Here is an 8,640-nt window from a genome sequence, read left to right as displayed (position 1 = left end):
AAATTTGGCATTAATTTTTTGTGGGTCCTAGCGATGGAACCCAGGGCTGACCCCATGCCACCCAAGGACTCTTGCCACTGTAGTGCAGCCCAGCTGTAGCGGAATTCTTAGGGCCTCCTGTGATTGGCAGACTTGCTGTGTTCCAGAAAAGCCAAACCGGAGCATTTACTTTTCTAGTTTGTGCATCGCCGCCCCCACCCGTCAGCAAATGAATGTATTTTTGTGCAAGGGGTTCTTGGAAGTGGGTTATATCATATTTCATAAGGTTGCTAATAGCTGAGATTACTTGTCTGTCTTGCCTCGTCACTCACGTTCAGTTCTGAAATTAGTGTCCCCAAAGTACCTATCTTGGTCATTTTATGCAGAGCCAGGGAATGCCCATCCTGCATGTGAAATACCACCGAGCTGCCTTTTCTTTTTCTGTTTTTTTACCCTTCGTCCTCTATATTTTTGGAGTGGAGAGATTGAGAGAGATCATTTCTCTGACACCAGAGCAAGTGTCAGTTTGTTCTTTGTACCTGTCACTTGGATGATTCATTGTTTCCACATACTAGTGAGCTTTACTTTATAACACTTAGCTTAAGGCCTGCCCATGTTGGTTTTATTGTTTTTTACTTTTATTAGCACTTTTATTTAAAGTCAATTTTTTGGTGCTGTTGTCAATTTTTAATTTAATTAATTAATTAATTAATTTACCCAGGACACTGCTCAGTTCCTGTTTACGGTGGTGCTGGGGACTGAACCTGGGGCTTTTTGTGCTTCATTCAGACTTGAAAGGCTTTTGCATAACCATCATGCTATCTCCATACTCCCCTCCCTTGTTTAGATTTTACTTTAATTTTACCAGCGCACTGCTCAATTTATGGTTTATGCTGTTCCAGGGGATTGAACCTTGGACTTCAGAGCCTCAGGCATGAGAGTCTCTTTGCATAACCATAATGCTGTACCCCCCCACCCATTGTTTGTTTATTTTTAAAGATTTTACAGGTTGCAGTAAAAATCTAAAAAAATTAAACCCTTGGGGTTGGGAGCTACTTTAGCCTATTAGAACAGCAGTGCTGTCTCTCTCTCTCTCATTACCCCTCCCCTGTCTCTCTCTCTCTCTCTGTCTCTCGTATTGATAAATAAGTCTTACAATTCACGTCCTTGATAACAAAAATACTGAAATCATTGTTGATGCCTGAAGCTGACTATCTGTTTACCTCTAGAGACTTGCTTAAAAATAAAAGCCATTAAAAAGTGAGTTCTAGCAGTTACAGAAGCCAGACCTTCAACCTTCTGCATCCCACAGTGACCTTGGGTCCGTACTCCCAGAGGGTTAAAGAATAGGAAAGCTAAAAAAAAAAAAAAAAAAAAAGTGAGTTTTATTGATTCTGACCTGTGTTTTTGTTTGGTGTTTTGGCTGTCTCTTGGTCTAGAAAACCGCCTAGTGAAAGAAGTACATTTTCTTTATCAGTTTCATTTGGCTTTTGTCTTGGCTTTGTTTTCACTCTGTCAGGTTCCAGTGAGGATTCTGTTTCAACAACTAGGAACAGACTTGCCCCCAAAAGATTTCATTTCCAAAACGAATTCCAAGCAGAAAGGAATTATTGTATAAATGTGAGCACAAAGCTTTCAAATCAGGAGGAAAGTGGTAGTGATTCACTCAATTCTACAGCCCCGAGCTATGATACATTTTCAGGTCTGCTCTTCTATAGGAAAGTTCTGGTGGGGTTTTTTTTTTTTTTTTTTAGTATTTATTTATTCCCTTTTGTTGCCCTTGTTTTATTGTTGTAGTTATTGTTGTTGTTACTGATGTCATCATTGTTGGATAGGACAGAGAGAAATGGAGAGAGGAGGGGAAGACAGGGGGAGAGAAAGACAGACACCTGCAGACCTGCTTCACCGCCTGTGAAGCGACTCCCCTGCAGTTGGGGAGCCGGGGTCTCAAACCCGGGGTCCTTACGCTGGTCCTTGCACTTTGCACCACCTGTGCTTAACCTGTTGCACTACCGCCCGAAAGTTCTAGTTCTGTTTAAGGAAATCTCTTTAGGATTAAATGTTTACATCCTGTAATCTTTAGTGTAACTGTGCTGTTGACCATGTGCTGGTTTCTTAGGCAGTTAGTTCTGTGAGGTCACTTTTGCCTGAGAGGCTTAAGAGAAGCAGCGAGATGATTCTGGCTCATCAACAGACCTCTGGGTGGGTTTGACTTGGAGGAGACCAGTTAACTGAGAGGGGTCGGGAAAGGTAAAGCTACTGACTCTTACATTAAATGCATCTTCTGTGTCTTTACAGGTTTTTTTTTTTAATTTTTAAATAAAGCTTTTAAAAATTATTCATATTTCAGTGGTCTAGAATGAATTCTACTTAAATATTTTAAAGATCTATTTTGGTTCTTACTGAGAACTATAATTCAAGCATGGCTGAGACAAGTGTTGTGATCTAAAATTCTTTAGCGATAGTCTTTTTTTTTTTTTTTAAATCTTGTTAAGCTGTTAGTTGCCGCAACACTTCTTTAGAAGTGTGAGAACAGAGTGCAGATATGCAGGTCTGCCTCACAGCAGTTCCTCGGGGCTGGACACTTTGGCAAACCTCATGCCATTAGTGGATCCAGTTGGGTCACTGTGTGTGTTCACTGTCAGATTCTCAAGCGAAGATTCAGTTGAGAGTCCGTACAGAGAATTTAATTTGCAAGTGCCTGAGTTTATGGAGAACTAGGAAAATCCATGTCCTGCCCTCATTGGGTTTTATAAATAAAACTTTATTAGAACATGCCCATAGCCATTTTTGTTTTACCTGTGACTGGCTTCCCCATGGAATATAGTTGAGTAGTTGTGACACAGCCCCAGTTGCCTGAGGAACCCCAGATTATTTCCTCTTTGGTCTTTAATAGAAAACATGTCCTCCTATCCTGCAGACTCTAAAAGTCACAGTCTTCTGTGGTTGGCACATCTGATCTCTAGGGCCTTCTAGAATTTGGTCTGAGAAATGACCATTCATTAGAGGCATATATTGAGTTACCTATACTTGATTTGGCTGTGCCCCTGACTGATTTAGAATCTTTGGGAGTTAAGTTTAGAAATGTTGGGGGTGGGGTGGGCGGGCGCTACCGCAGCAGGTTAAGCGCACGTGGTGCAAAACACAAAACACAAGGACACAAGGCATAAGGATCCCGGTTCGAGCCCCCGGCTCCCCACCTGCAGGGGAGTCGCTTCATAGGCGGTGAAGCAGGTCTGCAGGTGTCTGTCTTTCTCTCCCCATCTCTGTCTTCCCCCTCCTCTCTCCATTTCTGTTCCCAACGACGATGACATCAACAACAACAAACAAGGGCAACAAAAGGAAAAGTAAATAAGTATAAAAAAAATTAGAAATATTGGGCATAGCTTAGAAAGTCCTCGGAGAATTCTCATGTCTTTTCCTGCTGCCTAGTGGATCACTTTCTCATGGGTTATCTAACTCAGTGGTTTGTTTCTTTAAACAAACAAACAAACAAACAAAAAACAAAACAAGAAGCTGCTTCAGAATGAATTATAAGAAAAAATAGTGGGCTGTTTTAGACCAGTGAGTCTCCCCTTTGTATGTGACGCCATCTGTGCCTTGCTGGGTTTCGCTCGCTGCCGTGGCCTGAGATTGCTTGGTGCTTGGGCAAACTTTCTTCTCACCTGTGTTACCCATCTAGAGAGCTTCTGTCTGTCTGTCTGTCCATCTGTCTCACATATCGTGACAGCGGCGAGTAGACAGTGCACTTGCTTCTTCATGCAGGAATGGGTATGTTTGTGGGGTGGGGGTAGGAATACATGAACGAGCTGTGCTGTATGCAGAAGGGAGCCTTTCGATACCACACTGTAACCAGCAAAAAAGGTATTGGGGGCTTTCATTGCTGTTTTTTATGCTTCCCCTCTCTCTCGGGGTGTTTCCAATGGTTAGGACAATGGACAAAGGGATGAAAAATGAGAATGTTTGAAACTGGAGTATCTCAGAATGGGAAGTCAAGCCATTTTTAATACAAGTCTGTAGAACACCTCCATGTTAGTTCGGTCTGGAGTGAATTGCCTGCTGCAGTGAGCTCTCTTCATAGTGTCTCTTTACCCCTCTCCCTTGAAAAACGTAGGCAGTTCAGCAGAACCATGGAAGAGCTGGTTCACGACCTCGTCTCGGCCTTGGAGGAGAGCTCAGAGCAAGCCCGGGGCGGGTTTGCCGAAACGGGGGACCACTCTCGGAGTTTGTCCTGCCCCCTGAAACGCCAGGCCAGGAAAAGGAGGGGCCGAAAGCGGAGGTCCTACAACGTCCACCACTCGTGGGAGACGGGGCACTGCCTGAGCGAGGGCTCGGACTCGAGCTTGGAAGAGCCCAGCAAGGACTATCGAGAGAACCACCACCACCACCACCACCACAAGAAGGACCACAGCGACTCCGATGACCAGATGCTGCTGGCCAAGCGCAGGCCCTCCTCGGCCTTAACCATCAGCGCGCGGGGCAAGCGGCCGCTGTGGCACGAGGCTGACTTCGCGGCGGACAGCCTGGGCACCAGGACCCTGCGCCGGCGGAGGAAGGTCAAGCGCATGGCCGTGGACCTGCCCCAGGACGTGGCCAGCAAACGGACCATGACCCAGGCCCCCGAGGGCTGTCGAGACCAGGACATGGACAACGAGCCCGCCCACCACCAGTGCCAAGAGTTCGCCAAGAGCAAAGTCAAAAAGAGGAAGCTGAAAATAATCCGCCAGGGCCCCAAGATGCAAGACGAGGGCGTGGTGGCCCTGGAGAGCGAGGAGGCCGGCCGGGCCAGCAAGGACAAGATGGAGTACGAGGAGCAGAAGGTCTCGGATGAGCTCATGAGCGAAAGGTGACGCCTCCCTCCCCTAAGCGTAAGCTGCCCTGGCTCCCCAGGGTTTGGCGCTGAAAGTGTTTGCGTTTTAATCGGCTCTGTTTTTAAATGATCGTACCTTATAGCAACGGTAGCGCTACTGCTGTTTGTCTGGGGTTATACTCTCTCACGGTTTTTGGTGTTTTGCAGAGAGCAAAACTGCCCATCTGAGTTATACCGGGTCTTCTGCTAGTGTTAAGGTGGCTTAATTTTCAGCTACACAGTGGAAAGGAAATGGATTTTCACTGAGAAAGTGTTTTCAGACAGCAGCCCATCTGTAACTCTTAGGACTTGGATTCATAATTATTTGTTTAACTATAACATTTCAGTGTCACGACTATAAGTTTATTTGGATTCCCAGGGATCAATGGCAGATGCTGCTTTAATACGTGTGGTCTGCTATGTTATGCAGCCTTGTAGGAGTTCCGATCTTCCTTGAGCCCAGCTCATCCCTAGACAGAGGGGACAGGCAGTGCCCTTGGGCCGCTAGTCTGAGCTTTCATCCCAGGACGAGGTCTGCCTCAGTGATCACTGCTAAGTACTGTTCTGATGGCATCAAAAGGTAAGTGCTCCCACCTCATCCTCCATTCCTCCCCCCCCCCCCCTTACAGAGCTAATGTTACTTGCAGGGAATGAAAAGGTATTGACACAGTTCTTCCCCCTTTTGACCTCCTCAAAACAAAAGGCAGCATGATGATCCAGAAAAAAGAAAAAAAAATTCCTTAATAGTCCTGGGGGAAAGAGTATTTATTTATTTATTATATGTAGGATAGGCATCACTTTTAGTCACGAGTCTTGTATGTTAACGTCTACTTATTTATTTATTGTGTTTGATAGGAGAGAGACACTGAGAAGGAAGGGGAATAGAGAAGGAGAGAGACATCCGCCACACAGCCTCACAGGTCACGAGGCTTTAGCCTGGCAGGTGGAGAGCAAGAGCTTGAACCCTGGTCCTTGCATAGCACATGGTAACGTGTGTTTATCCATGTGTTCCACTGCCCAGCCCCTGAGGTATGGTCTGATAGCTTGCATAATCCCACCCACGACTTTTCTTCTATAAGAAATGGCCTGTTTCTGGGAATTGATGTACAAATGGGAAACTTAATTTTGTGTGTGTGTGTGTGTATGTGTGTGTGTGTGTGAGAGAGAGAGAGAGAGAGATATCCCACCAGCATCTGAGTAGCCTTGTTGACCACTAGCTGCTGGTCTCAGCACTGCAGACAGCCCAGCCTGCTGCCCCTACAGCTTCAGGGTCTGAACCAGCCAGCCAGGCTGATGATGCCAAGGGCGTGTGGGAGAGAGGGCAGTGTGGTGAAGGCAGAACTCCCTGGAGAGCTGTGACTACAAGCCAGCTTGGTTGCTGATACCTGAGGAGTGAAGAGGAGGGAGGTGGCCTGGCCATGTAGAGGAGCAGCTTGTGCAGAGAGACCAGGGGTGGGAAGCACCTTGTGTGGGGCCGGGCCCTGTCATTCCTCGGCCACAAGGCAGCTGTGAAGGCGGTAGCAATGGGAGGCCAGGAGACTGTAGGTAGTTCAGTTTTTCTATGGGAATAATGGAAGGCGGAAAGTCATTTTAGCAGAGAAGAAAACTCCATGAGATTTTCTTCTGATCAAGATAAGGCGTTCTTGAAAGCTGGTTTGTTTGTTTTGTTTTAGCTTTGACCTCTGATTCTTCCTTAAGGGGGAAAGTGAGTCTTGGCAGCAACAGTAGAGGGGACAATGTTGGAAGAGTGGGAGTCAGTGGACACTTGGCTGACTACCATGTGGATGGAGGGAGGATGAGAAAGAGCACTCCCAAGATGGCGATGTCTCTGGTCTCGCTTGCGCCAGAGTGAAGCTCTGGTTCTCTCTCTATTAAACAAACAAACAAGTATATCTTTAAAAATAAATACGTCTTTTTAAAGAACTATAGAAGATGTGTCCTGGAAGATAGGTCAGACCTAGAGATCAGACCATCAGCTGCTGGGCATGAAACGCCTCCCTCCTCTGTAAGTTCACGCTCTGCCTTTTGAACACCTCCCCCCCCCCCCAGTAGCAGTTATCTATTTGGGGCAGCTGACTAGGTGTACCTGGAGAGAAAGGTAAGGTAGGGAACTTGATGTAACACATGTAGAAACATCTCGAAGGAGGACAAGGACCACTGAGCCCAGAGAGTTGGTCCTAGAGAGGGAAGTCTGTGTTCTTTATATCTTTCAGAAAGGTGGGTAGGCAGAGAAGAGGAGGGGGAAGAGACAGCACTTAAAGCTGGAGAAAGCACATAAATTGACGAGAGAAGCAAGAGTGAAGATGGTCACCCACTCCTAGGCCTTAACATCTACATCTTTATCCAACCAGCATGGAGAAGCAATTTTAGATTATAATAGAAGGGGAAAAAAATATCTATACACATACATACACACACACACACACCCCTGTGTTTTACCAGCTTTTTAAAAGGATCATTTTAGGTGTACAGAGAGGAGAGCAGCGTTCCTACATAGATCTAGTTCCTGCATGGGACAGCCCTTGGTCTCCTCTGTTAATATCATACATTCCTCGGTGCACTTGTCAGATCAATGAGCCAGTGTTAGCACACTATTAACTAAAGTCAATACTTTATTAGAATCTGCCTTGTTTTTATTTAATGTACCGCTTCTGTCTCAGGATCCCACCCAGGATCTCATCCTTTAAACCAACAAGCTCTGGTTTTAAAAAAGACGCAGAGTTAAATACCTGTCACTCCCTGCTTGCTCCCTGCATCCACGCTGCCGGCCTGAACTTCTCCAGCTCCGGAAAAGCAGCTTCATTTGTGAGCAAGACCCACCTCCAGGGGCTTCAGTGCTGATGCTCTCTGGCTTAGTTGTTCAAACTGTTGAGAAGGGTGACTGTTCAGTGCCACTTCAGACCCTCTCAGTCATTTCAATTACCTTTCTGAACCTGGAGAAATTCTGTAGATAGATTTTGTTTCTGGGGCTTCAGAAAAAGGATGGTGACCTGGGCTACGTAGGTAAGACCCTGCTCAGACTTGTGTTGGTGGCAGCCAGCTGGAAGGCACTGCTCTGTCACAGAAGAGAAGGACAGCCTAATCGGTTGAGGACTAAACAGCAGCAAGATAGAATTCCTGGAATGTTGCTACTGGCATCACTGTGTAGAAGAGCATTGCCTGTTTGTAAGTTTTTTTAAAAAAAAGTTTTCCCTTTTGGGGCTGGGAAAACAGCATAATGGTGGTGCAAATGACTTTTATGCCAGAGGCTTAGAGATTCCAGGCTCATTTTTATTTTATTTTATTTATTTTTACCAGAGCACTGCTCTACTTTGGTTTATGGTGGTGCAGGGGATTGAACCTGGGAATTTCGAGCCTCAGGCATGAGAGTCTCTTTGCATAACCATTATGCTATCTACCCCTACCCCCAGGGTCAATCCCCAGAACCACTGTAAGCCAGAGCTAAGCAGTGCTCTGGTCTTTTTCTCTTATCTTTCTGTATCTCTCATCTAAAAAAAGAAGAAGAAGAAGAAGAAAGAGATAATACTTCCTTTCATTAATAATTGTGTAGAGCCCAGCAGCACAGCTCATGAGTGTGTGTGGTGGGGGGAGCAGCTTTGCCATCTAAGTACCTGGGTTCAAGCCCAGCCCCCACCACACTGGAGAAAGCGTCTGTGTTTTTGTCTCTGTCTTTGCCACTCTTTTGGAAAAAGTTGCTTCAGAGTGGTGAAGCCCTGGTAATGACAACAAACCACTTTTACTTTATTTGAAAAGAGTGAGAGAGTCTGGTCCAGGAGGTGGCACAGTTGATAAATGATTGGATTTTCAAGCAT

General features: G+C 45.8%; 1 protein-coding gene and 1 long non-coding RNA gene across 3 annotated transcripts in view; both read left to right on the top strand.

The window, feature by feature from the left end:
- The first annotated feature begins 4,096 nt into the window (after nt 1-4,096).
- Nucleotides 4,097-8,640, top strand: part of GPATCH2 (G-patch domain containing 2) — a 122,602-nt gene continuing 118,058 nt past the window's right edge. For both annotated transcript variants that reach the window (XM_060178447.1, XM_060178448.1), the window contains exon 1: nt 4,097-4,825. In XM_060178447.1, coding sequence (XP_060034430.1) covers nt 4,110-4,825 — 716 coding nt within the window. In that variant the 5' untranslated portion in view covers nt 4,097-4,109. The remainder of the gene's footprint in view (nt 4,826-8,640) is intronic.
- On the top strand, nt 4,854-8,001 carry LOC132534591 (uncharacterized). The gene is made up of 2 exons (XR_009546296.1): nt 4,854-5,408; nt 6,750-8,001. It is a non-coding gene; the product is annotated as an uncharacterized LOC132534591 (long non-coding RNA).

The sequence above is a fragment of the Erinaceus europaeus genome, chromosome 19 (assembly GCF_950295315.1).
Source record: "Erinaceus europaeus chromosome 19, mEriEur2.1, whole genome shotgun sequence".
In the NCBI taxonomy this organism is placed as follows: domain Eukaryota; kingdom Metazoa; phylum Chordata; class Mammalia; order Eulipotyphla; family Erinaceidae; genus Erinaceus; species Erinaceus europaeus.
Note: the sequence above shows the minus strand (reverse complement) of the source record. Positions and strands in the feature narration are given on the sequence as shown.